Below are 27,203 nucleotides of genomic sequence, written 5' to 3'. Positions count from 1 at the left end.
GTATTACCTACTTTTACCACCCAACCACATGTATATGACGCATTGTTGAATAGAAGAATGGAAATGGTACAAAGGTATATCACAAGAGCAGACTGTTAGCCCATACTGACTGAGACATAGCATCAGAATTCAAGATCTTTGACCAAACACATAGGTCCATGGAAATATACTACAACACATTGAGTATAGTAGAGATCATACAATGTTTTCACAAATAATAGTTGAATCCAACAGCAAAACAGCTGAGTTGTATATGACTAAGTGCCCATCATTCAAGAAAATGTCTCTGCTAATGAATGTATAATGTCAGACAGTAACCAGATATCCACAATGCATGATGCATATCCATCAAGAAACTCATCATATAATGAAGCTACACAGATGAGTTATGGTGAATAGACAAGGATTAGATCTGGTCATATTGAGCATGTTTACCAGGATGTTGCCTGGCCTGCAGAGCTTTAGTTATAAAAAAAGTTTGGATAGACTGGGGCTTGAGCAGAGGAGATTGAGGTGGAACATGACTGAGATGTATAAAACTGTTAGAGGCATAGATAGGGTAGTCAGAAAGGAATCTTTCCCCATGATGGAAGATTGATGACTGGGGTATAGATTTATGGTAAGGGGCAGGAGTTTTGAAGGCATGTGAAGAATATTTATTTTCACCCAGAGGGTGATGGGAATCTGGAACTCACTGCCTGTAAGAGTAGTCAAGGCAGAAACACTCATGGCATTTAAGAAGTATTTAGATATGCACTTGTAATACCATGGCATACAAAGCTATGGGCCAAGTGATAGAAAAGGATTAGAATAATTAGGTTCTTGTTTTTGACTAGCACAGACTTGATGACAGAGAGCCTTTTTTCTGTGACCCATGTGACTCTATGACCAAAGCATTGTCATAATGTACAAAGACAATTACTGATGTATATTCTTGTAGAAGCTTCTCAGAATGGATTTCTATTCTTCAAAGGGAAAGATGGTGAAATTATTTAATTGCTCAGATTCCAAAAAGGCAAGTTTGATGGCATCACAACATGTGACCTCTCAGGATAAGTGGTCTTATGCTCTGCCACTAGTCCTGCTAGTCAGTCATTTAGTTAGCAGTCAACTTTGTATATAAATACAGTAATTTAAGTAAGCAGAGTGTGCATAAACATTTGTGATGACATATTAAGATATATAGTTAATGGTTAATAAACGCCTAAATTAAGATTCAATAAGAACCCATCTCTCAGTGATATTTATTACATGGGTTAACATATAGAAAATCACACAGAGCACAGGAGAGGTAAAGGCATTCACTTCCTTGATGACCAAGAACTTGCCAGCAGCAGTAACAAAAATGCAGGAAACTTGGCAAATGAAGAAAAGTGCCAAGGGGTGAAAACGTGCTCATACAACAAACCCCTTCCATTCTGGCAGAAAGAGAAGTGAAGAAGAAGATGAAGCTGAAGAACATTAGTTTTAATGGGAAAAGAAAGCATTATTAAGATGGATCAGCTATCCAGTCAACCAGGAAGACAATATGAACAAAGAGCTGACATTTTCAAATGAAAACTTAAAAGAACAGTTCCTCAACCACCAAACTATGAATGAGATCAGAGAGACCGGTAAAACCTGCTATAATGTTTATTCCTGTGAGACTTTGGAGAGAGATCAGGGACCATATAAAGACAGCAATCTGAGAGGGTTGCTATCAGCTTTTTGTAAAGGGTTAAAGGGTTAATCCTCAAATATGTAAAAGTAATGTACATCAATTGTGATGTAAGAGATCACATGATGGAGAGACTGATGAGATGTCCAAAACTGGAGGGTACAGGTTTAAGGTGAGAGGAAAGATGTAAAAGGGACCTAAGGGGCAACTGTTTTCATGCAGAGGGCGGAGACTGCCAGAGGAGGCTGGTATAATTACAACATTTGAAAAGCATCTGGATGGAAAGATGAATAGGAACGGTTTAGAGGGATGTGAGCCAATGTTGGCAAATGGGACTACATCAATTTAGGATATCTTGTCAGCATGGATGAGTTGGACCGAAGGGCCTGTTTCCATGCTGTCCATCTCTATGACTCTATGTGCAGGATGTGGGGTGTTTAACAGAGAAGATGCTCTGCTCACTATCCTCAATCTAATGGTCTCCCAGAAGGCACTGTTCATGAGTAAGAGCGTAAGTAGTTTACAGAACGTTGTATAAACAATAACCTTATCAACAGTGATCTTAAAAAGGTTATCTTAGACTTCAGCACTAATCTCTCTGCTAAGGATGAAGAGTCGCAGATTCTTACTACAATACCTGAAGATAGGTTATTTTGATCAGTTCCTGAGCAAATTTAAAAAAAAGAAAAAAGAAAAGACCTTTACAAATGTACATATTAATGTCTTTATGTCCAAAAGTTTCAGTTTGATCAAAACAAAAACGGAAATAACTGGAAAAATTCAGCTGGTCTGGCATCATCTGTACAGAGAAATCAGAATTAACATTTTGAGTCCAGTGACCCTTCCTCAGAGCTCAATAAAACATACAGTTTTAATATTTGAAGCCTCCTTGAAAGTTTGTAAATAATGGAAATGCCCTTTAGTGATTAATTCACCCTGCAAACATGGCAGGTTTTGTGGGCTGGACCCCAGGATGATGTGCAGAAATTTGATTTTCATTGAAGGAATTTTGTGCTTAAAATCCTGCAATCTTTTGGGCTGAAAGTAGAGAAATTGCACTGAAAAATTCAATACAATATGTCAATTATATCATAATTCTGAAATGCTGAATATAAGGTTGGATGAAGCAAATTGTGAGGCGAACTGTAAAATCCATCGTGCCCCTTCAAGGATTTGAATAATGAGGTTAAAAATCACACAACACACGGTTATAGTCGAACAGGGTTATTTGGAAGTACAAGCTTTTGGAGTGCTGCTCCTTCATCAGGATCATGGGACAGGATCATGGGACACAGAATTTATAGTAAAAGATCAAAGTGATGCGATGTATTGAACAAACCTAGATTACTGTTAAGTTGAGCCTCATCAGTTCTGATGAAGGGTCACTAGACCTAAAATATTAACTCGGATTCTTTTTTCAGATTCTGCCAGACTTGCTGAGCTTTTCCAGCAATTTTTGCTTTTGTTTCTGACCCATGAAATAGTGAAGTAGTGAAATAGTGAAATAGTGCTGAAGGCAGCATTAAGTAACCATTAATTCATAACAACCTTGAGTCACCTTGAGGCTGATGCAGGAATTTGTAAGGAATGGTTGTAGGAAATGGACAGAAGAGCAATGTGGCTGTCAGTAGGGACATTTTATCCCTATCCTTTCCCTCTATATGCACTCCTCATCTCACGTAGATGCTATTATTTTATTCAATTGTGAAGGATAATCGGATTTGAGAGATCTGAACTGAGGTAAGCTGAAACCAACATGCTCACTCTAAAAGACGAGAGACTTAACAAACAATCCTGGTCTTTTTCAATATATAATTTCAGTTACATCACACTGTAAATTTTTGCTATAAATTCTGTGTCTTACGATCTTATACTCCACAACCACCAGATGAAGGAGCAGCCCTCCAACAGTTAGTACTTCCAAATAAACCTGTTGGACTATAACCTGGTGTTGTGTAATTTTTAATTTTGTACACCCCAGTTCAACACTGGCATCTCCAAATCAGAACTGGAGAAATCTCAATTCTCTGTCAACCAACTGCAATCAGATTTACTTCAATTTTGAAACTTGTATTGGCTCCCATCCTCATCAGGGAGCTGTTCTGTAACTTAAGCACTTTATCCTTTGTGTTGGAAATACTTTTCACTGCAATGAGAATGAAGTATGAAGCAAATATAGAAAATAGAAGTGCAAGGTTATTGGAAGACACTTGTCACTCTGAGATTTTCCAATATTAGAACTAATTGTCACTCGGAATTTCCTTGCATCAGCTCCCACTGTAACTTTGTCAGGTTTTCATACAACTCCAGGTGATTTACTGGGCCAGAACTGGAGTCTATAAAAACATTCCTAATTTATATTTGCATGCTCTCCATTAACAAAGCATGGGTGTAGAAACAGATTATTGATGTGGGCCTCAGTTTCATAATGAATTACAATGAGCTTAATGAATATTAACCTATACTGATTGTAACAATAACTGTAGCTTCTTCTGCTTTTGAAGCCTGCAGTGAGTCCTCTCTTGCGGATATCGTATTCCTGGTGGATGGATCATGGAGTATCGGGATCCAGAACTTCAAAACGATTCAAGAGTTTCTCTACACCCTTGTGAATGGATTTGATGTTGGGCTGGACAAAGTTCGGATAGGCCTCATCCAGTACAGTGGAACTCCTCGCACTGAGTTTTTCTTGAATTCCTATAGTGATAAGAATGAGATTCTGCAGTATCTACAGCAGCTGCCGTACAAAGGAGGAGGAACAAGAACTGGGCTGGGCCTGAAGTTCATGCTGAACAAACACTTCGTGGAGTCAGCGGGCAGCAGGGCATCGATGGGAGTACCACAAGTGGCCATTGTAATCACTGACGGGCAATCCCAGGATAGTGTTGGACTACCAGCAAAAGCGCTGAGGGACCGAGGGGTCACCGTCTATGCCATTGGCATCAAGGATGCTGTGGAGAAAGAGCTGGAGGAAATCGCCAGTAAGCCAGCTAGCAACTATGTGTACAACGTGGCAGACTTTGCAGCCCTAAGGGGAATTTCACAGGCTGTCATCCAATTCGTTTGTACCAGGGTGGAAGAGGTGACTCGTAATTTATCTCAGGTCTCACAAGTTTCCCCAGGTATTGTACCTCAGAAGCCATCCAGTTCGGCAATTTTACTTATTGCGCCTGCAATGGTTGTCTTTTATTATTCTTTAAATTTGATATTCATGCAGTGTCTAGTTATGTTTAACTCCTTTTCTAGACACATTTTCTACCTTTCTCTTTGTGTCCCATCCCATTTCCCTTTCTTGTTGGATCCCAATAACAGACACATGACGTAATCTTGAAAGTAGTGGACTGTGGAAAATGCCAAGACTTATTTACCTTTCAGCATGATGGAAAAATGGGAAGACCATTCAGTCCCTCAAATCGCCTATTCAATTAGTTCATGGCTGATGTGCATACTAACTAACTTCATTTGCCCACCATTTACTACTTTACTGCTTTAACACTTGGGATTCAGTTAAAAACTGAATGCTGTTAACTGACAAAAATCTACAGATCTCAGTTTCAATGTTTTCAATTGAAATGGTCATAGTAGCTTTTTGCAGGAGAGGTTCTCGATTTCCAAAATGTTATTCATGAAGGTATTTGTCCTGATGTCATAACTAAACTTAGATTATTTCTATTGTTTTGGAGTCTTCCAGCAGATTAATTTTTTTTCATCTACTTACTTATTAGATCCTTAATTCATCTTAAACATCTCAAACGCATCCTTAAGGAAAGGCAGGTTTTTACAACTAGCCCCCATAATAAGGCTAAAGTTGTTAATTTATTCTATGCTGTATCTATCCAAAGTATGTTTTCTGACAGAAGTGCTTAAAACTGACTGCAGTCCTTCAGATCTGGTCTAACCAGAGCTTTACATCACAATAGAATATCTGTCTCCCCTTTGTTTGCCAGCCCCTTTGACATAAGGGTTAACATTACAAAGTTGGTTTAATTATTCTAAGTGTTGTCCAATGGATTTTAAAGATTTTTGTATATGGATCTTTAAATCTTACTGATCTTTCATAGTTTCCATCTTCCTGTGTTTGTTGGTAAAAACAGAGGTGTCACAGCATCCACTAAACACATTGCACACGAACATAACTCCAATTGCAAATTGACTGGAGTCAGAATTATATCTTATTTTCATTCATTGTTCAGGACTCTTGTAACATTATCAAAGAAGTCACTTAGTATTCAGTTTTCACCTTCAAATCTAGTCAGTTTTTAGTTTGGCCCGTTCTGTTTTTAACTGAATCCCAAGTGTTAAAGGCACTTAGTTCTCCAGTCGAAGCTTATTCACGCTTTCCAGTTACAACCCAGGCTGGGGCTGATAACGGATGGGCCTAGGGTAGGCAAGACCAATAAAGACGAAAGTTGCATGCATGCAAGCATAATGGGAATTGAGGGCAAATGAAAAAAAACAGCATAAGAGGAGAGGATCATATCTTCTGGTGAACTTTCAAAGTGAATCATTAACTCTTTGGGTGCACAGATATAAGAGTGGTCAGTGTGAAGAGAAATGGATCCCCACATGTAGTAATGAGTCTGCAGGCCAGGAAGGCTGAAGTTCAGCAATTGGTGTCTTCTTTGGCTGATGCTGAAGTCAAGACATTAAATAGTTGTGAGAAGGAATTTTGCCTGAAATGATTCTCACTACGACTATCAGTCATGTGAAGAATGTACAGACCATAGTTTAACACTAGTCACCCTGCATGTGCAAGCTTTGTGCTCCAGTCTATCCAGCAGGTGGCACAGGTCTGCAGTGATTCCTTTACTGAATTCTTTTACAGTACTTCATTGTGGCCATCTCAAATTAGGTGCAATAGTAATGGTTAGTGACTTGTTATAGACCTGTCATACCGTGCAGTGCCATTGGATTATAAAGAAGCTTACGGTCAGTTAGTTGACCAGATATTGATATCCTAATGGCCTGCAGTGCTGCCTACTCCCATGGGTATTTGATGTATGTCTGACCATTACCATGTGATTCACTTGTTCACCATCATTGGATGACAGAACTACGAGTAAGATAACCACACAGCCACCAGCTTTACAGATGGTTTAAACTGCCTGCGGGCCCAATTTCACCGAAATCAGCAAAAGTTTCAAACAATTGTGCTGAACAAAGAGACCTTGGAGTGCAGGTTCATAAGTCCTTTAAAGTAGAGTCACTGGTAGATAGGATAATGAAAAAGGCATTTGGTATGCTTTCCTTTATTGGTCACAGTATTGAGTACAGGAGTTGGGAGGTCATGTTGCAGCTGTACAGAACATTAGTTAGGCTGCTGTTGGAATATTGCATGCAATTCTGGTCTCCTTCCTATCGGAAAGATGTTGTGAAACTTGAAAGGGTTCAGAAAAAATTTACAAGGATGTTGCCAGTGTTGGAGGCTTTGAACTACAGGGAGAGGCTGAGCAGGCTGGGGCTGTTTTCTTTGGAGCGCTGAGGGGTGACCTTATAGGAGTTTATAAAATCATGAGGGGCATGGATAGGATAAATAGACAAAGTCTTTTCCTTGGGGTCGGGGAGTCCAGAAGTAAAGGGCATAGGTTTAGGGTGAGAAGGGAAAAATATAAAAGACACCTAAGGGGTAACTGTTTCATGCAGAGGGTGGTATGTGTATGGAATGAGCTGCCAGAGGATGTGGTGGAGGCTGGTGCAATTGCAACATTTAAGAGGCATTTGGATGGGTATATGAATAGGAAGGGTTTGGAGGGATTTGGGCCAGGTGCTGGCAGGTGGGACTAGAATGGGTTCGGATATCTGGTTGGCATGGACGGGTTGGACCAAAGGGTCAGTTTCCATGCTGTACATCTCTATGACTGTAAGTATAGGATGAGGACTGAATGAATTGCCTGAAGTAGTCAGCAGGATTGATATGTTACTGCCTTACATAATGATTCCTTTGTTAGGATAGATGGAGAGAGAGAGAGGTAAGGTGTAAATAGTTAGAATTTTCTTGTTCAAAGAATGAAGTATTTAGCAAGTGTTACTTTTTATTCTAAACCCTCAAGTTGAGGATGGGGCTGGGATTGGTAGTGATTGCATAAAGGTACATTGTGAACACTGCTGACCACTATAGTTATCTAAAAGCGTTTTATGAGAAATTGTTACTTTTTGTGTTTTCAGCTTGTAGAAAAGCCACACTTGCTGATATCGTCCTTGTGGTGGATGGTTCAACCAGTGTAAGTGATGAGAATTTCGAAGAAGTGAGGGAGTTTCTGAACACCTTCGTTAATGGCCTAGATATTGCAGAAAACAAAGTAAGGATTGGGCTGGTTCAGTACAGTGACGATCCAAAGACAGAATTCCTGCTGAATCAATATTCATCCAAGAGTGACATTCTGAACTACCTACAGAGGTTGCAACAGAAGAGAGGCCGGACCGATACTAGAAGGACCCTGGAGTTCCTGCAGAACCAACACTTTGTTCCTGCAGCAGGGAGCAGGGCAGCAGAAAATGTGCAGCAGATTGTCATCCTGGTCACCGACGGTGACTCCATCACTGAGGTGGACGATGCTGCCAACAGACTGAGAAATAGCGGAGTCACGATTTATGTCATCGGAATTAATATCCAAGGAAAGAAGGAATTTCAAGATATTTCCAGCAGACCAGTTCGGAGATATGCTTATCATGTTGCAAACTTTCTTGGAATGAAAGAAATTTCAAATAAAATCTTAGAGTCCGTGTGCAAGACAGTTGAAGCCCACATCCAAGGTTGGTGCAATTAGCTACGTTCATGACTCAAATTTTAACGTTTATGATAATTGCTGATCTTGAACTAGTCACCGTCTCACCTGAGGGAGTCCTGTACAGTCTGCCTTTTACGTTGAAACTTTAAACTGATGCCCTTGTGGCCTTAGCAGGAATGAAAAAAACATCCTGTAGCACAATGTAGGAGAAGATTATTTGATCATTGCCTTGGCATGGTGGCTCAGTGGTTAGCACTGCTGCCTCACAGCACCAGGGACCCAGGTTCAAGTCTGACCTTGGGCACCTGTTTGTGTGGAGTTTGCATGTTCTCTCTATGTGGGTTTCCTCCCACAATCCAAAGATGTGCAGGTCAGGTGACTTGGCCATGCTAAATTGCCCATTGTGTTAGTCAGGGGTAAAGAAAGGGTTGGGGAATGGGTCTGGATGGGTTACTCCTCAGAAGGTTGGTGTGGACTTGTTGGGCTGAAGGGCCTGTTTCCTTTAGTAGGGAATCTAATCTTATTGCTGCTTGTACTATACTGTTCTACACAAATTAATTGCTGCATTTTCTACATTGGAGCAATAATGAATTCAAAAATATTTAATTGACTGTAAAACAATGACATTGTGAAGTCATGAAAGGTGCTATAAATATGAATTTTTTTTCCAACTTATTACATTTGCTGTAAGTAATATTCATTAATGTTCCTTACATCTTTAGAACATTAATTTGGAAGGAAATCTTTACAATAAGCCATACAAGATCAGCAATTACCATTGGATGAATGAAGGGTATTTTGAAAGCAAACATATCCCTCTTGTGCCATCGCACATGAAAAGTTAAATACACTGCCTGCAAAACTCCACACAGCCATTCCTGTTCTTCAACTGTGACTTTTCTGTGGATTTCCACCAGCAAAACAGTAGCAATGAGGCAGGAATAGCTACAAGAAATTCAGGAATCCACCAAAGTTGGAGGGATCAGTAACAATGATAGAATAGAGAACTCGTACGTGGATTTGTTCCTCTTTTTACCGTAATGCCTTCTGGCCTGACTGTGAGATTTGTGTTATAATTTCCTCCATCAACAATTACAGGCAGTCCCCGGGTTACGGACAGATTCCATTCTTGATTCTGTTTGCAAGTCGATTTGTCTGCAAGTGGAACACAATGCAAGACAATGTAAAGTAATTGTTCTTAAGTACAGGAAATGTTTGTATGCCAGGTCTTTAAAATAACGCCCCTGTTTGGGGTTGCATTCGTAAGTATGAACATTCATTAGTCAGACATTCGTAAATTGGGAACTTCCTGTATAATGGAAGCTGCCTGTGGATACTGGCCAAATTGTATTGACAACATCCTAACACTGATGGCACACTTGCACCTCCGTTGGTGGCCATTATAAGTATGAACATAGGATGTTTTAATGGGAAAATGTTTACATTCAGCTCATACAACGTAATATACAATAATTAGATTGTTATAACAAAAAAGCAACCTTTAACAGTAACTCCAAACTTCAGTGATCATCCAAAGATGCAATAGTCCCAGCCAGCATGATGTGTGTGGACAATTGGTCTTGAGATCTCAGTGTGGAATCAACAGCTTTCCACTATAGCTAATGAGGCAACACCAAACCATAAGCTATTTCCTCCTCCACTGAGCAACAAGTTCTCCAATTAATATGAAGATCCCATTTCTTAATAATTTTCTTTATTATTATGATTCTTATAGCCCCAAGCCTCTATAATCCTACTACTCCAAGCTTTTTTCAATCTTAATCACCCTTATGCATATTAATTGTCATGCTTTCTCACCCTGACCACAAGGTGCTTGACCACCTTCACTCTTCCCTCTATCACCACTGCCAACCCACGGTTGATGTTGCCCCTTCACGTGATTAAAATTTGATGGTCACAAACTTGATAGTGCTGATTATTTGATAGTGATGATGATTTGACAGTGCTGATTATTTGACAATGCTGATTAATTGATAGTGCTGATTATTTGATAATGATGATTATTTGACAGTGTTGATTATTTGATAGTGATGATTATTTGACAATGCTGATTATTTGACAGTGCTGATTATTTGATAGTGCTGATTATTTGACTGACGAGCTTGACCACTGCTACATCCCAATGAGCCATTTCAAATATGGCTGTATCTCCATTTCAAAGGCCTAGTGGTCTTGAAAGATAGAGCTATTGCCAAACATCATATATTGACATAACCTGCTGCCTCTCCATTCCTCCACCACATTTCACCCTCCCCTCCAACTGCAATGTTGAAGAGACCTTTTCATTGTCAAAGGTTATCTGCTTGATTGGCTCCTTCCTTGTCTCCATCCTTTCTAGCTTTCCCCTTACTTCCCACTATGTATATCACCATATCTCCCTGATTTCAACAAGTTCATCCTTCTATGACCTTCACCCTTGACTCCTTTTCAACCCATTTCCTAACCATAGAACTTCCTTTCCTTAGTCCAGTGCTTACCGACACCATTGAAGGCTTAGGAAAGTAGGGGCCAATCAACCCCTTGAGCGTACGCTGCATTTCTAGTTCATGGTTGATCATCTCCCGAAAAGAACATTCCCATCTCCCTCGATGTCATTGGTAACTAGAAATTCATTAATCTCTGTCTTGAAGTTACTTATTGATTAATCTTTCAAGACATATTTATCACATTATATTCCATCTCTTCTTGCCCACTCACTCAGCCTGTTTAAACCCCTGGAATCCCCATTGTATCTTCCTCACAGCTCATTTGCCAACAATGTTCTATCATCTGTAAACCTGGAAATATTATAATTAGCCCCTATATCCAAATCATTAATGTGGAATATGTCCAGCTGAGATCCAAGCACTCATCCTTGATGTTAAAACCTGCCAAGCTCAGAATGACAAATGTATTCCTATTCTCTGTTTTCTGCCTGTTAACCAATCCTCAGACTGTGCTCGCATATTACCTTGAATCCCATGAGCGTTAATTTTGTTTACAAACTAACCGTGTGGAATTTTATCAAAAGCCTTCAGAAAGTCTAAGTACATTACATCCATTGGTTCTACCCCATTGACTCTGTTAGTAACATCCTCAAAACAAATCCAACAATTTTGTCAAATGTAATTTCCCTTCAGAAATCCATTTGGAGTCAGTCCTACCAGACTGTTAGTTTCTAAATACCCAGTAATTACATTCAAGATTATTTTCCCTATTACTCACATTAGGCTAACAGGTCTGTTGTTCCCTGTTTTCTCTTTCCCTCCTTTCTTAACTAATGGGGCTACACCTGCAATCTTCCAATCAGCAGGCACCACTGCACTGGAATTCTGAAAGATGATCACCAATTTCTGTAATCATCTCTTTCAGCACTCTCAGATGAAGGTCACTGGGTCCCGAGGATTTGAAAACTTTAGTCCCATTAATTTCTCCAATAAGACTTTACTTATAATAATTTCTTTAGTTCCACAACCTGATTTTACACTTAATTAAGAAATATTTCCCTTAGTTAACCAGGGAAACTTCATGCCTTCTTCTATAAAGACAGACACAGTACTTAGCCTCTCTGCCACTGTTCTATTCCTACTATAAATTCGCCTGTGTTGGCCTGTGACCAACCGTCATTTGTCTGTTAATATTTTCCTTTTTTTACATCTATTGAAACCTTTTAAATTTCTTGCTATTTTACATTTATATTCTATTCTCTAATTCTTTGTCAATTTCTTGCTTCTGCTTTGCTGAATTCTAAAATTCTCTAATCTTCCACCTTACAATTTTTTTGGCAATTTTATAAACCTCCTCCTTTTACCTGAGATGACCTATAATTTACCCTTAAACATGAAACCCTCACTTTTCATGCTTTATATTTTTGCCAAGCACTAATTCTTTAACTACTTGACATTACCTATCTAAGGCCAAACTTTTAACGTATTCTCCCAATCAGCTAGAGCCAACATCCTCCTCATACCTTCATAATTGTGTCTTATTAAGATTGAAGACCTCAGTTTCTGGATGAACTGCAGCTTTTAAACCTAACAAAAAATTCTATCACACTATCGTCATTATTCCCTAAAGTTTCTTTTCCATCAAAATTATTAATTCGCGTTTTCTCATTGTGTAGTGGAATATTTTAAATAATCTGTTGCATTCTCAAAATATTTCTGCAGAATACTATCTTCAACATATTCCAGCAATTCTCTGCAGCATTGATGCTCATTAGATTTACTCAGTCTATGTGTAGGTTGAAGTCACCTATGCTTACTGCATTCTCCTTGCTACACAAAGATCTTATTTATTAATTTGTTTAGTGCTTTAATATTCAGTTCCCAGTTTTGGTCACTCTGCATAATGGCAGTTGAATCACACCCCTTCTCTTCCACAAGCATCAACAGTTCACCTATCATGTTGTGAATGCTGTATGCATTCAGGTAGATTTTAATTCTGCCTTTTTAACGCTGTTGTGTAATTTGACCTGGGTTGGTTCTAGGCTTTTGTTTCTGCTAACTTCTTCTTTCATTTACTGCTTTACTACTTCCCATAATTAACTTTGTCTTTTATTCCATCTCAAATCTCTTCGTTTCCCGTGCCTCTAACAAGCCAATTTAAACTCCACCCCCAGCCTTAAAACCCACAAACCTCTCTGTGTAGATATTAGTCCCGGACCCATTAAAATGGAACCTGTCCTCCTTGTACAGGTCCCCCTTTCCCATCCCCATGAAAACTAAAGCCCTCCCTCCCACGTGCACTGTTTTTCCAGTCATGTGTTCATTCACTAATTTAACCTTCCTATCTCTATACACTCTAGTACCTGGTACTGAGAACAATTCTGAGATTATTGCCTTAGAGGTTCTGCTTTTCAATTTCTTTCCTAGCTCCCTAAATTAAACTTTCAGGACCTCTATCTATGTTAGTGTGCCAATGTGGGACCATAACCTCTGGATCTTAAACCTCCCTCAAAAGAACATCTTGCAGACGATCTGTGAGTTTTCCATCCTAGAATCATGTTTAGGGCAACAGAAATGCCTACCTGTCTTAACTATCAAATCACTACCACCACTACTACACATGGCTGGCACAGTGGTTCAATAGTTAACACTGCTGCCTCACCCAGGGCCCTGGGTTCGATTCCACTCTCAGGTGACTGTCTGTGTGGAGTTTGCATGTTCTCCCTGTGTCTATGTAGATTTCCTCCCATAGTCCAAAGATGTGCAGGTTGGGGGTATTAGCCATTGGAAATGCTGGGTTACAAGGTAGAGGGTTGGGTCTTGGTGGGATGTTCTTTGCAGGTTCGTGAGGAATCAATGGACTGAATGGCCATAAGTTTGGCTTTCTCTACATCCCTCTGAAGAGCCATCACTCTTATTAGTTTCCAATTCCATTCCCATTCCCTCCTTGCTAGCCTGTCTGCAGCATGAGACTCTGCTAAGAATGCTACCTACAAGAGTTCTCCATTTTGAAGATGGAAACACAATGATTCCAGCTCCCTCTCAAGGTCCAAAACCCAAGCTCCTGTTTTTGCAACTGGAGGCACTTCCCTCACATGTCTTGGTCACATGAAGTGACCCCAACTCTCCAGATATCACAAGGTGTGCAGTCCAGGTAGCTGTGCAGTCCAACCTTGCCTCAAGTCTATTTTCAAGGAGGAGAAAGTGAGGACTGCAGATGCTGGAGATCAGAGCTGAAAAATGTGTTGCTGGAAAAGCGCAGCAGGTCAGGCAGCATCCAAGGAGCAGGAGAATTGACGTTTCGGGCATAAGCCCTTCTTCAGGAATGAGGCTCATTCTTCAGCTCATTCCTGAAGAAGGGCTTATGCCCGAAATGTCGATTCTCCTGCTCCTTGGATGCTGCCTGACCTGCTGCGCTTTTCCAGCAACACATTTTTCAGCTCAAGTCTATTTTCAGACCATTCACATCAATCTGGAGATGAGAGATAGCTGAAACTAAAATTACTCCCCAATAATCTCTGCCGAATCTAGCTGTGTCTCTGACAGCCTGTCTTGGCATTTTCATCTCACCAGATCCTCTAGGCACTGCTGACTTGCCTGTCTCAGATCTTCCTTTGACCTGCTCCCCGAACCTTTCTGCCATCAAAGTTACCAACAGAAGACCATCCTGTCCCATCTCTAAAATTTTGTTTCTCTCTGACATCCTCCAGCTTTATCCCCAAAGTTCGCTTGTAACCTGATGGATCACTCTCTGGGAGCTCAGATTTACCACCAACACTGAATCTATCCTGAACAAAATTCTCAAGTATATTCCCTATAATTGGAGAAGGCTGCTCTCTATCTCTCTCTATCCTCCTATCATTTCTTCACCTCTGCCCTATTAATCTCCACCAGCCATTCACCCCCACCATTCGTTAGCCACCACTATCTAATCTCTATTACTGTCTGTGGTCTACCTCTATGGAATTCTCTTGTCTTAAATCAAGTCCCATTTGTCCCACGTGCATTCTCTTTATCAAAGTAGATATTGAAAAGGTTATGGTCCATTCATTTTTTTAAATTAACTCAGCATTTTATCTTCTACTTTGCAGCCTTTGCAGTGAATTATGCTGACATCGTTTTTCTAGTCGATGGTTCTCAGAACATGGGAGCTGCAGGATTTCAGCAGATCAGAAGCTTTATCTTCAGAATTGTTACTCAGCTTGATGTTGGAGCAGATAAGTACCGAATTGGTCTTGCCCAGTATGACAATAATGCAAGAACTGAGTTCTTATTGAATACCTACATAACAAAGATTCAAGTGGCAAATTACATCAGGAGTGACCGCAGCTTTGCATTTCAGGGAGGACCAGGGTTAGCAATGGGCCGTGCCATTGACTTCCTGCGCAGGACGTTTTTCAGAGAGTCTGCTGGAAGTCGGAAAGGGGAAGGTGTTCCTCAGATAGTGATCATGATTACTTCAGCCTCTTCACAGGATGACATTACTCTACCTGCCAGAGCCTTAAAGAAGGAAGGCGTGAAAGTTATCTCCGTTGGTGTCAGACGGTCTGTCTTGATCGATCTCCAGCGTGTGGCTTTTCAGCCTAATTTTCCATTTGTTTTCCAGATTAGTGCTTTGGATGCAGTGATTCAATCATCTGATAAAATATCCAATGCAATCAGACAGTTAGTTCGAAGAGAGTTTCGATACAGAGAAACGAGAAGACCACCAGGTAATGTTTGATTCCTTTGCCTTTCACCCACATCCATTTTTGCTCCTGCACTGTACTGTATCTTTCATTGTCCCAAAACCAAAGATCTTTCTAAATCAGACTGACTTTCAAGAGCTATCTTGGCCTTGTTTGCTGAAAACAGTGAGGCGGCAACTTGTAATTGGAGCTGGCTCACTGACCACTTGACACCCCCCTTACTCATTCTAGTTAGGTAGAAGCATGAGTTGGGTGACCAGACTGCCTGCCAGTTTGGGATAACGTATGTAAAATGGAATCCTGTGACATCTAAGTGTCGATTGTGCTCTTGAAGAAAAAAATTCAGATCGTGCTCAGCTTCCTGATGCACTTGTTTAATTCCAGGTATTGTTTACAGAAAAACTTCAGAGGTCACATGACACCAGGTTACGGTCCAGCAGGTTTATTTGAAATCACAAGCTTTCTGAGCGCTACTCCTTGGTAGCTTGAACAAAAGCTTGTGATTTCAAATAAATCTGTTTAACTGCAACCTGTGACCTGTGTCCGTGTCTACTTCAGTCCAACACCAGCACCTCCACATCATGGAAACAGAAAAAGGCAATTGATGCTTGTTGTTTCTGTATCTTCTCACTTTTTATTTTGTCCAGAAGGTCAGGATTCCTCTATGTTTGGGTGATGGAATGAGACAGATTACAATGCTGTGCTGCTGCATCTAAGTGAACTGACAAGAGCCCAACTTGTGTATTTTTAATTTGGGCTCCAGCTCCGAAGCCCTTAGGGAAAGTAGAAGATCGATTTTTAAAACCAAACCTTACCATTATATTGGGAAAGAATTTCAGCAGGGGGCCATATTTTGGGTACATTTTAAAGAGATTAAGTGGGTTTACATCAGCTAAGTGTTATTCAGCATGTCTGATCTTCCTTTCCACTGAGCAGGCAAACACTGCTGACCATTTTCTGACACCTTTCACTTTAGCAAAGGGAACTGTGGGAAGAGGAAGGGTACAGAGGTTGGAATGTTGAGAGTAGCAATGATAGCAACTTGTATACCTTTCGCATAATTAAACTACCCACAGCACTTAATGTAGACAATGTTGGAAAAAAGTTGTTCCTTTAAGGATATACTCAAGAGGTCATAGAGAGCAGTGAATGCTCATAGGATCTCACTTTGAAGGGTGACTCTTCCTGAGTAAGGAGAGTTTGTTAGGAAAGAGATAGAGCTGACTAGTATTTATATTGAACTATGAACTATATGTATTGAACCACTAAGCAAATAAACAGTTGTGGAAAACTGTTTTCTTCCTGTTTCAGTAAATGGGTGATTAGCAGTTTAACAAAGAGGAACACTGTGAAGAAATCATTTTAAAAATCACACAATGCCAAGTTATAGTCCTACAGGTTTATTTGGATGTCCAAGCTTTCAGAGCGTCAGGTAGGTTGTGGGACAGGATCACATGACACAGAATTTATAGTAAAAGATCAAAGTATCAGACAACTGATGCGATGTATTGAACAAACCTAGATTGCTGTTAAGTCTTTTGTCACTTAGAATGGGGTTGCAAGTTTTGATTCATTACTATGTAAATCCCACACTTCTTTCAAGTCACATTCCTAGACTTAAGGTTTTACAAATAAAACTGATATCTCAGATCAAACAGTGCATTAAAGGTGTGAGGTTAGAGTCTATCTATATTCCAACCTTGAGTCAGACTGGTTTTATTTCCCAAATAGGAATTTATAAAATGTCACATGGACTGGCTGCCTACAAAATATAATGTATCTGCAAATACAAATCTGCAAATGCAAACTCACATGCATCTGCAAATGCATACACATACACATGTAAGTCTATGGGATGAATTTGTATTTGCAGATTTGCACCTGTCAGATTTAAAGTATGCACCACATCTCTGAAGGGGCCCTGATCCAATTGCCTCTTCAGAACAGGATGGTCAACTGATCAAAGTTACTTATACATATAAACAGCAGCAGATCAGACACAGATGCAGGGTTTTTCATCATAATGCAGTGGCAAAGTGTACTGTTGATTTCAAGAGAAGTTGATGGATTTGAAAACCAAATTTGATAAAAAGATACAGAGCTCATTAAGAAAACCACAGAGAGCAGTATTGGTTTATATAAGCAGATTGCAAACAGGGCTTAAGTGCACCCAATGTTAGATATAGGGAATCCTAGCAGCAGAAGAGAGTAGATTTGGAAGAAAAAGGGATTTAAGGCAAAGTGGAAATGAAGGATTTGAATGGAGTGACTAGGGAAAGACTACTGTCTCTGTAATGAATTTAACAAATACAATTTTCAGAAAGTGTGTGAGGAGAAATTTCTTTATGCAGAATTGCAAGAACACAAGCATAGTGAGTACTTTAGGGGAAAATAGCAAATATCTTTGAAAGAAAGGATGCAACAGAGTAAGCAGGGCAGTGGTGATGGTTTAGGATCCATAAAAGACCAATACAGATACAATGAGCACAATAAACTCCACTACCTTTTAAATTACTTTGCTTTAATGATTTGCTTAAGAATTGCCCAAGTCAATGTGCTTAGATTCTTGAATTGACCTTAATGCTCCATATTGCATCCAATAGTACTCAAGTTTTGTTGTAATCGTATTTCTTTGAAGAGAAGGAAATGTAAATCCACATATTGTAAAAATTCAAAGCAAGGTGTTATGTGCTGTTGAAGGAGAATAATACAGTTGATGGTAAAACACCCTCTGAGTGTTTTACTTTGCACTCTGGAAACCCATATTTGGAGAAAAAACATTTCTTTCATATGCCTCCTTCTGATGCTTTTAATCCCCAGAGTAATCTTGTTTGGAAGAAAGTAGGAACTGGGTGATGTAACATCATTCACAACTTCAGGATGCCACAAAGCCTTGTGCAGCAAATGAGACATTTGCTGAATTTTTCAGTTGCTTGAAGAAGGAGGTGATGTTGAACCTGCATAAGGCACTTGTCAGACTGCAGCTGGAGTACTGTGTACAGTTTTAAAGTGCCACGTTATAAGAAGGATGCAAACACATTGGAGAGAGTGCAGAAGAGGTTTAAAAGAATGGCCCTGTGGATAAGGAATTTAAGCCATGTGGATATCATGAGTGGACTGGATAGAGTAGATAGGGAGAAACTGTTCATGACTGGACTGGATAGATTAGATTAGATTACTTACAGTGTGGAAACAGGCCCTTCGGCCCAACAAGTCCACACCGACCCTCCGAAGAGCAATCCACCCAGACCCATAGGGAGAAACTTCCCACTTGTAAAAGGAAAAAGAACAAGAAGGCATAGATTTTAAAGTGATTTGCAGAGAAGCAAGGGTGAAGTGAGGAAAAACTTTATCACTCAGTGAGTAGTTAGGGTATGGAATGACTGCCTGGGAAGTAATGGAGACAGGTTAAATTGAAGCATTCAAGAAGGCATGGGATGATTATTTAGATCAAAATAATGTGCAAGAGTATTTGGGAATAGATAGGAAATTCACAAAGGTAATGATGCTCATTTACTGAGCCAGTGCAAGCACAATGGAATGAATGGCACGCTTCTGCAGCATAACACTTCTGTGATTCTGTAAAATAGGACAAATAGCAACCACCAGATGCACAGTAAATTGCCAGCAAATATCAATGGGACAATGATCAGATGGTCAGTTTTATTGATGTTATTGTATAAGGCATAACAATTGACAAGGACATTAGAGAGATCTCCACCACAGTTCTGTGAATTGTATTGTGGTACCTCTTTCCAGCAATTTCAGAAGGCAGATGAGGGTTTGGTTTCACACCTTATAGTATTTCAATAGCTCTTACAGAACAACATGCCTTTAATACTGCACTGGTAGTGTCAAGCTAGAATATTTACTCATGTTTCTGAAGTTAGGCTTAGATCCCAGCAACTTATTGGTTCAGAGGTGAGTATGCCAACACTCAGCAATAGCTGAAAGCTTCACTATTAATACATTTGCTCTAAATTTAGTCAGGCTAAAATTTGCAACAAACTGTGTCAGTGCATTTATGAGTTTTGATGTGTCTTTTGTTTCTCACAGTGTGTCAGTCTGCTACAGTTGCTGATATTGTGTTCTTGGTCGATCAATCGGACAGCATCGGGGCTGTAAACTTCCAATTGCTTCGCGTTTTCCTACACAACATGATCAATGCGCTGGAAGTGGAGACTGAAAGTGTCCACATTGGTTTAGCTCAGTACAGCACCATTGCAGCGGAAGATTTCAATCTCAAAATGTACCGCAGAAAATCTGACATCCTGGACCACATCAAATCGATTCGATACAGTGGAGGCGGCAGGAACACGGGCATCGCTATTGATTTTGTGCAGAAGAATTACTTCACGGAGCAGGCAGGCAGTCGTGCTAGGAAAGGAATTCCTCAGATCCTGATAGTAATCACCAGTGGCGAATCCCAGGATGCGGTCAAGGACAATGCAGCTACTCTGCGCCGTTTGGGCATTACTGTGTATGCCTTAGGAATCCAAAATGCCACTGAGAGCGAGCTGAAGAAAATTGCGTCACATCCTTCAAAGACTTACGTTTCTATGGTTAAGGACTTCACGCAGCTGTCAACCATTGAAGGGGTGCTTCAGAAGAAGATTTGTAATAAGATCATCGAACAAACCGCAGTCCAGTCTGTCCAAGTAGAAAGGCTCAAACAAGGTTTGGAGAAATAAGTTAAATGCCCCCTTAAAATTATGGATATAATTCCTAATTCCTTGTTTTTATATGTTCATTCATTTGTATTAGGCTTTTCTGCAGCTGGTTGAATAATGTTTCCATCCTTTATTAGCGGTTGCCCAATGTTGCTATTGAATTGTTTAATAGCCCATTTTTGTTCTTTTGTTCTACTATTTCTGTCAGACTTCAACAAAACATGCCAATATTGCTTCAGATCTCTGATTTCCCATGCTCCCTAATTATTGGACTTTGATCTTTACCCTTAAATACCTCAGATAAATTAGTCTTGACTGCATATAAACTTTATAAACATTGCAACAAGTTTTTCATATACATTATGCAATTTGATTGCGTGTCCAGAGATCCATTAGTCTGTTGAAATAGCTGAGCCCTGGAAAAAGCCTTGGTTGTTTCACAGCTCTTACCCTCTAATCTCTGCTGCCAATTACACAATGTTTTTTACAAGATTATGAGGTTTCAAGTGTTTACAGTTTCCACGATTGGTACTTGATTACGTCTTGATGATCACCAATTTCATTGCTCTGTAGTAAAAGGCGGGTTATGAATGAATAATTTTTTGAAGAGTTTTTATTATGAATCCTTTAGGGTTCATTAGTTCAGTTGGTCAACAGGTACAGAAATGCTCTTGTTTAGCAAACAGGTAATGGGAAGTCAGTGGAGAGGCATGGGGTTGGCATAAAAGACATAATTTGCCAGGAGGGGATATGAAGAGGCATAGGCTGGCATAGGAGTTGTGATAGGGGTGGATGGAGTGGCACAGCCTTGTATGGGTTATCAGGGGATATGATGTGTGGGAGAATCGGTATAGTGGCATGAGATGGCATGGATGGTACATTGACAGTGTATGCGAGGTGAAGGAGTGTGAGAAGTGAGAGCTAGAGGGTTATGCCTTTTTCATTACAACTGGGACAGAGTCCCACAGCATCCAGAAGGGTTTTAAAATGGCCCCCTTAGCATCTCCCAAAACCTACATTTGTCCCACATCAGCTGGTTCCACATAGCCCCGACCCAGCCCTGAACAAGGGCAATCTGGTCTTTGTGGGTAATTCCTCCCAGGTGGTTCTGGAAAGCTGGAATTTTCCAAACTCCTGAAGATGAACAATCAGACCTTCATCCCTGTGGCTGTGTGGATAGTTACAATTATGATTGATCTCCTCAGGAAGTGTTAATGAGATCTTGGTCAAACCTTATTAGCTTGGCTCCAAATTTAGGGAGCATGCTTTCCCCACAGCTTGGGAAACTGACCAACAATGTGAAAGCCAGTTGGAGTATTTAAACTTGTCATTGCCCAGCCTGAATAAAAGCTCAGTTATTGCAGCTGTCATGTCAGTTCTTCCAGTAATTGTTTGGCAGAGAACTTTGTTATAGACACAGCTTTTTTCTCAACCTGGGAAACTTCCAATCTGGATAGCTCATGGTAGAAGGGTGCAGAGGATTTGTTTAACAGTACGTCACAAATGATAACAGTGATGATGTGTTGCCATTGGATCTGTACATGCACAAGAAGGGGGGTGTAGGAAAGGGATTGTGGAATGTGGTTCAATAATGTAATTTGTGGGTGTTGCTGCATAGTGATTATATCACCAAATTAGTAGCAACAGGTGTAGTGGTCTTGAAAATGTTGGATTGTTGTAAAGATGTAATTTATGGAAGAAAATCTGTTGTCCTAACCAAGTTTGGTTTTCAGACCCAGTGCAATGTGATTGACTTGGAACAGCTTTTGAAATATCCAAGATGTCACACAGTTGAATAAACAGCCCCCAAAGGGTTTAGTATGAATGCAACCAGAAGAAAAATCAATTGACATTGACTGAGGTGTCAAACATGGCAAAGGCCCACTCAGCGCAGTCAACGCTGCTTAGTTCTCCTCTCTCACATGTGAGGACTTATGCACAAATTGGGAGACAGAAGCAAGTCAAGTCACAATCTGATATACTCAGGATCATAACTATCAGTTAAAGTTCTGGGTCGTCGACTACTGTCTTTGTTATGTCCAGTTTCATCAACAGGACAGTCCCAACATAGATGTGATGACAGGGTGGTATAGAAATAGAGTTGCCTGGGAGTCTTCGACATTGACTCCAGACCTTATGATGTCTTACAGAATCAGGAGAAACATAATCAAGAAAACCTCCTGCTAATTACAACCCCCGAACTGATAGAGGAGCACTCCTCCACTTTGAACACCACTATAGATAGCACAAACACTGCTTGCATTCTGGGTTAGAGACTTCAGTGCTGGTCACAAGGAATGACACTTTAACACTAATACCAATGGTTCTGGATGAGTCATGAAGACAAGACCTGTGACAGGTAGTGAGAGAACTAACCATAGAGAAAGTCTTATTTTGTTTTATCTTCAGAAATCCAATTGTTACGTCTGTCCCCAGCACCATTGGTAAGAATAATCAGCCCACAGTTCTTGTGGGTATAAAGTGCATCCTCCATCATGGTGTGTAATTCTATCACATACAAAATGTTTATCACTGAGCATACGCTTGATCTTCGCTGCTGACCCGACCCATCAAAGTAAGGAACCATCCCCTGGAGAATCTAATTGCAAAGTTTTGTTTTAACTTATTCCAGTGGGTTGGAAAACCACAGGCTCTGGTAAAACACCAATTTTTCACCCTTTAACTTGACTTCATTGAAAAATCAAATTGGGCAATGTTTAAAACCAGCATTGCACCTAACCCCTATAGTTTCCTTACTGGTATTTTATGTTAAATTAAAATATGTCCTTTCTCAGACTTTGGCAGACTATAGAAAAATGCATTAATTTGGACTGTTTAGTAGATCCACACAAAGTGCAAAAAAAATAAAAACATGATGCAAGTCATATGACTCTGTACTAGAGGTGCAAAGTGGGCTTATAGTGAATCAGAAGCTGATTTTTCACTGTAAATGGTTTTTTTTTCACTGAATGGCAGAACAATAGTTCAAGGCTCTGTATGGAAGCTCATTTCCTTGTCTTGCTGTTGCTTTTACTTGGTTTGAAATAAAATGTCTTGTCAATATTTTCAGCTTGTCCTGTTTTGCTTTGAGCCCAGTTTGTGCTGCTGGCAGGAATCAATTTCACTCCTTAGTGTCAAATCACCCTGTTGTTTATTCCCGTAACTGAAGCAATGCCCTTTTCTCTTCTCAGGCTGTGCCGAAACAGAAGAAGCCGATATCTTTTTCCTAATTGATGGGTCCGACAGTATATTCCCTGAGAAGCTCATGGATATGAAAAGGTTCCTGGTAGATGTAGTGAATGTATTCAGCATCGGTGCAGATAAGGTTCGTGTGGGAGTTGTCCAGTATGCAGATAGTCCACGAATTGAATTCGGTATCACTCAGTACACCTACCAATCAGATTTGGAAAGAGCAATTAAGCAAATCTTTCAAATGGGAGGAAGCACGGCAACTGGCCAGGCATTAACCTACATGAAGAATCTCTTCAGCGATGCCGTGAGAAGTCGTAGAGAGAGGGTGCGGCATATCCTCATCATTATCACAAGTGGACAATCAGATGATCCCGTGAGAAGCCCTGCTGCAGAGCTGAGGAAACAGGGAGTAGATATTTATGCAATAGGAGTTGGAAATGCAGATGAATCTGAACTTCTGCAAATTGGAGGAATCAAAGGAAGAATTTTCTATGTCACCAACTTTGATGCTTTGAAAGATGTGAAGAATAACATTTTGTGGGACCTCTGTTCTGAAGGAGGTAAGCTTTGGATTTCAGAACTGCTTAACAATTGACTGGAAGCCCCTCCATTTGTCTCTTGGTGTCTATGGAATGTTTCCCTTTTAGCCAAGTGTAATAAATGGGAGCAATTTCTTGCTCTTCAAGTGTCTGATTGGGCAGTAATGAAGAACTGTTTATTTGGGTACTGAAGACTTTACATTGGATCTTGTCATGTGGCAAAATGAAACACCTCATCCTCCACACAATTTGATCAATATTGTTATTAATTGCATTAATTGCCTGATTTTTTTTGTGTTATATTCTCTTGCTTAGGTGTTAATAAAAGGAAAACAACAATAATATTAATGTAAAAATGCTTTACCTCTCCTGAATTTTATTTCCCACTAATCTCAATGGAAGGAGAGGCTTGGCATGGTTAATATTTATTTTGTTTCAAAGTCTTTTCAGGAAATGAGTTGAGAGTGTACGGTTTATCCGACTCAGTCTGTTGCCAGCTGTGAGATGGATGTGCTTTCCTGAGGGACCAGTGGTAGGATGTGATGGTGTACACTGCACAATTTAAACTCAGGAATTTTTGTCTGTAAACTTTAAAAGATGCAAAATCATGGGCTAGGATTTATGCTACTTTGTGACTTACTCACATTGTACCAGAGGTATATCACAGAACAAGGTATACTTTTACATCAAATACATTTCTTAAATTATAATTTCAAGTATATAAGTATTTTGAAACATGACATGCAGAAAGTGCTTGGGAGGAAAAGATAACTTTGGACCTATGATTTCCAAAGCTTCCCTATTGCCAGTTGCCTCACTTCATGTCAGGGTTTTGATCAATATTGGTTGCATTAGTCAACAATTCCATTATTATTATAGAATGAAAATATGAGGGTGGTAGAAGGGGAACAATATAAGCCTTGATCTTTCTGGGTCCATATTCCTGAAGAAGGGTCAATAGGCACAAAATGTTAATCCTGCTTTCTCTCTGCAGATGCTGCCAGACCTGCTGAGTTTCTCCAGCACTTTCTGTTTTTCTATCGATTCATATGTTGCTTACAATGTGGAGTGTTAGCTGGAATGCAGAAAAAGAGGGGCTTTTTTTTAATAACCTAGTTTGAACTTTTCTATTCAAAAGCACAACTGGCAAAATTATGTGATTTCTTTCTCTCAGCCTGCAGGAAGCTGAACATAGCTGATATCATCTTCGTAATTGATGGATCAGGAAGCATAAATCCCGAGGATTTCAGGAAAATGAAGACATTTATGAATGCCATTGTGAACAAGACCTTTACTGAAGCAGACAATGTGCGTATAGGTCTGATACAGTTTGCCTCCAGTCCCAAGCTAGAGTTTGAACTTAGTGTACATTCAGTGAAAGCTGATCTACTTGCAGCGATCAATGACATGCAGCAGCTGGAAGGGGGCACTCTCACAGGTGCTGCACTGAGATTTGCTGTGGACTATTTTGATGAAGCTAAAGGGGGTCGCCCTGATGTTCCACAGTACCTCGTAGTGATAACTGACGGAGAAGCACAAGATGAGGTCCTTCAACCTGCCAAAGCCATAAGGGATAAAGGTGTCATCGTGTTTGCTGTGGGCATATTCAATGCTAACAGCACGCAGCTTCTGGAAATTGGAGGAGCTTGGGATAAAGTTCACTATGTGGAAAACTTTGATCTGCTGGATTCTCCAGAAAAACAGGTCCTCTGGGAGATCTGCAGCCAGCCTGAAGGTAAGCACAGTGGGATAATTACTGGAGAATTGGAGAACAAGAAATGAACCTTAAGATGTAACTCTTCATCAGTAACTAATATTCAGCAGGCTCTTTACTGAAGTCTTTGAGGTCAAATTCCTAAGGCTTGCTGATACCACCCCCTCCAACCCACCCCTCCTTGTTTGGAAAGGGCCAGAACATAGAGTAGGATCTGTAGATTCCTCGGAGTTTTATTTGGACTGGATCTTCTGTCTGTCACCAACAAATCCATAGAAGGCACACGGCTGAGGGTGGGTTTGGAAATTCTTACACTTAGAATTTCTGTATTGTTGACATGTCAAATACTAAATGCCCATAGACCAAGAAGAAAGAGTTACACTAATCTTTTCCATAAGTATCCACCAAGGGGTACAAGCTGTTTTGGCAAATAACATTGTTTTCAGTGGATTTTTCTCAGGCAATCAGATGCTAAACTGTCAGTGCTGTAAAATGATTAGTTTCAGCAGTAGGATGTGAGTATTCTGAATCATATAAAGATTGAACAATAATTTTCCTGCTGTTCTTTATCCCCCCTTAGTCTGCTTGAGAACTGAAGCAGCAGATATTCTTTTTGTGGTCGATGGATCAGGCAACATACAGCCATACGATTTTGAGAGGATGAAAAGATTCATGATGACATTGGTGAACAGTTCAGACGTGTCCCCCAGCAAGGTTCAGTTTGGCGCCATACTCTACAATAATGACCCTGACGTTCAATTCCGGCTCAGTCAGTTCGGGAGCAAAAACGAAGTCCGCCAGGCAATTGGTCGAATGCAAATGAAAGAAGGACCCAGCTTCACTGCACGTGCTCTTCAACAGGCCAAAGAACTTTTAGCCCTCGAGAAAGGAAGTCGGCAGACAGTTGGGGTTTCGCAGTTTGTCATTGTGATTACTGATGAAGAAGCCGCAGATTCATCAGCGGTACCAGGGGCAGCGGAGGACATCAGAGAAGATGGAGTGACCGTCCTTGCTGTGGGGGTAGCAGGAGCCAATGAAAGAGAGCTCGAGGCTATCGGAGGCTCGAGGGAAAACTACCTTTATGTTCAAGACTTTGATGCCTTGAAAAACATAGTGAGGGATTTCTCACAGCTGGTTTGTACAAACACAAATCCAGGTAAAGGAACATTTGTAATCTAGTGATGAGCTCAGGGCAGAAATGTGAGTTGAAAGTCTGATAGTGCTTTTCCATATCAGTTGGGAATGGGAGTATGGATTAGGTAATCTCACTCTATTTTAGCTCATGAAGGCTTTTTACTATCCAGTTAGCAATGCAGTTTAAAATAGGGCAGACCACCTTCAAACAAACATAAGGCAGAAAGTGTGAGAGACTAAGGCTGTCAGTTCAGCAACAAGCATAGGAGACAGGAATTTGCCTTTACTCTGAATCAACCTCTCTAAAAATATCCATCAAAAACAGACATTACACTTTGGTGGGGAGAGGGGGTGGCTAATTTAAAGAAGATCTCTTGGGGTTGATGTCTAATGAGCTTTGTACATGTGCCAAGGCTCCCTTTGGCATTTTTATT

At 40.2% G+C, this 27,203-nt stretch overlaps 1 protein-coding gene across 1 annotated transcript in view; it reads left to right on the top strand.

Moving 5' to 3' along the window:
- The first annotated feature begins 1,528 nt into the window (after positions 1 to 1,528).
- Positions 1,529 to 27,203, top strand: part of LOC122564270 (collagen alpha-6(VI) chain-like) — a 106,646-nt gene continuing 80,971 nt past the window's right edge. Inside the window, exons 1-8 of the mRNA XM_043718945.1 lie at positions 1,529 to 1,613; positions 4,162 to 4,779; positions 7,823 to 8,410; positions 14,924 to 15,544; positions 19,550 to 20,197; positions 23,382 to 23,942; positions 25,096 to 25,656; positions 26,216 to 26,791. Coding sequence (XP_043574880.1) covers positions 1,529 to 1,613; positions 4,162 to 4,779; positions 7,823 to 8,410; positions 14,924 to 15,544; positions 19,550 to 20,197; positions 23,382 to 23,942; positions 25,096 to 25,656; positions 26,216 to 26,791 — 4,258 coding nt within the window. The remainder of the gene's footprint in view (positions 1,614 to 4,161; positions 4,780 to 7,822; positions 8,411 to 14,923; positions 15,545 to 19,549; positions 20,198 to 23,381; positions 23,943 to 25,095; positions 25,657 to 26,215; positions 26,792 to 27,203) is intronic.

The sequence above is a fragment of the Chiloscyllium plagiosum genome, chromosome 29 (assembly GCF_004010195.1).
Source record: "Chiloscyllium plagiosum isolate BGI_BamShark_2017 chromosome 29, ASM401019v2, whole genome shotgun sequence".
NCBI classification, from domain to species: Eukaryota; Metazoa; Chordata; class Chondrichthyes; order Orectolobiformes; family Hemiscylliidae; genus Chiloscyllium; species Chiloscyllium plagiosum.
The sequence above is the reverse complement of the archived record's forward strand: the minus strand, read 5'-3'. Positions and strand labels throughout refer to the sequence as shown.